We start from the raw sequence: 1,803 nt of genomic DNA, 5'->3' as shown, positions 1-1,803 counted from the left end.
TTTCTAGGGTCACTTAAAAACTCCATGTTCACCGCAGCATTCATTACTTTAGGGGACCCCGCCTTTGGTGACCAGTAGGTGCTAAACTCACAAATGCAATCTCAAAATCCTCAGCTTTGATTGGTGGCTGCTTTGCAGGTGTGGGATCTTCCCTACGGGTACTAACGTTTTCCACGTGTCTAATATGGAAAAGGACAAACGTGCTTAGAGTGCAAAAGCTTGTGGCATAGCGCTTGCAGCTCTTTTTGCGCAAGTGTAGGTGGCTCTTAAAAGAGCCGTTGGTTTACTAGAAGCTTCCAACCAAAACTGCTTACTTTTTCTTGGGTGCCGCCTTCTTGGGCTTGGCAGGGGTCTTTGGTTTAGTCACCTTCGCCTTGGCTACCTTAGGCTTTACAGCCTTGGCTTTAGCAGGGCTTTTGGCGACTTTCTTCGGCTTCACGACCTTCGGCTTCTTGGGGCTTTTGGAGGGCTTCTTGGGCAGCGCGGGCTTCTTGGCTTTCTTTGGGGTCTTGACGCTTTTCTTAGCCGCGGCCCCCGCCGCCTTTCCGGGCTTCTTTGCAGCAGCGCCGGCTGCCTTGGGCTTGGCGGCCTTCGTGCCGCTGGCTTTGGACTCGGAAGCGGGCTTCTTGTTGAGCTTGAAGGAGCCGGAAGCACCGGTACCCTTGGTCTGCACCAGGGTGCCTTTGCTCACCAGGCTCTTCAGACCCAGCTTGATGCGGCTGTTGTTCTTCTCCACGTCGTAGCCGGCAGCCGCCAGCGCCTTCTTGAGCGCAGCCAGGGACACGCCGTTCCGCTCCTTGGAAGAGGAAACGGCCTGCACAATCAGCTCCGACACTGAAGGGCCGGCAGGCTTCTTAGCGGCGGCGGCTGAAGCCTTAGCTGGCTTCTTTGCCTTCTTGGAGACCGGCGGTTTCTCCGCAACGGTGGAAGTGGCCTGGGTAGCGGGTGGTGTCTCCGACATAGTGGCTGCAGCAAAGAACTCAGCAAATAAGCAAAACCTGGCAAAGTTGAATGACTCCGCGAGCGCGGTGAGCCATATTTATAGAGGGGGTTGTGCTGTGATTGGTGGGCGTTTTAAATCCCGCCCCTACACACTCGCGCCTCCTGAAGGTCCCTAGAGGATTGTTTAGGCGCTTTCCCGCGCAAATGCACCCCAGAGCCTCCAGGTCAACTTGTTGAGAAATAAAATCTTTGGAGAGCCGTGTTGCACTGTAACAGCAAAAGATCCCACTTCCCACAACTCACACCTCGTTTAACTTGGATTTAGAAAAGCCCTTGGAGATGTTCACTAGTGGGTTTCAAAGGAAATGTGAGATTGTCCTGAATAGTGAAGAAAAGAGGAAAATGTGGTTGTAGGCATTGTCAGTAGGCCATTCTTGTCTTTCCTGATAAAGCTGAAGAGCGGTGTGGTGAACTTTTAATATGATTTAGCCAGAAAAGTGAATAGAAGATTTCGGGATTCACTGACCTAAATTGACATTCTTACTATGTGGGAAAGAGTGAGCAAATGTTTCCAGCTCAGTAGTACAATTTTTAATGTTTCGCCTTATAATTATAGTCCCAAATGGACAATGTTTTCTTCCTGTTGGCTATCAGCACGTGTTACCTGTTGTATGAAAAAAGATTTATGAGGCTCTGGATTATTTTCCTGACCAGCATTGTCCCAAACTTTGGTTCCTTTGAGATATGAGCAATATTGCAAGATTTTAGTCCCACCTCTCTAGTTGTTTATGACTGTAAAGAGCATTTAAGAGCAAATAGCATGCTATCACATTGTGAATCAACAAACTAAAGGGCGAATAA

The 1,803-nt window shown here is 49.5% G+C and overlaps 1 protein-coding gene across 1 annotated transcript; it reads right to left on the bottom strand.

Annotated features, from left to right (window-relative positions):
- Positions 1 to 299: 299 nt before the first annotated feature.
- Positions 300 to 961, bottom strand: H1-1 (H1.1 linker histone, cluster member). Its single transcript, XM_048348282.1, has one exon. It carries the CDS (start codon positions 959 to 961, stop codon positions 311 to 313), a length of 651 nt encoding a protein of 216 aa, XP_048204239.1. The 3' UTR covers positions 300 to 310.
- Positions 962 to 1,803: the final 842 nt, after the last annotated feature.

The sequence above is a fragment of the Perognathus longimembris genome, chromosome 6 (assembly GCF_023159225.1).
Source record: "Perognathus longimembris pacificus isolate PPM17 chromosome 6, ASM2315922v1, whole genome shotgun sequence".
Taxonomy (NCBI): domain Eukaryota; kingdom Metazoa; phylum Chordata; class Mammalia; order Rodentia; family Heteromyidae; genus Perognathus; species Perognathus longimembris.
The sequence above is the reverse complement of the archived record's forward strand: the minus strand, read 5'-3'. Positions and strand labels throughout refer to the sequence as shown.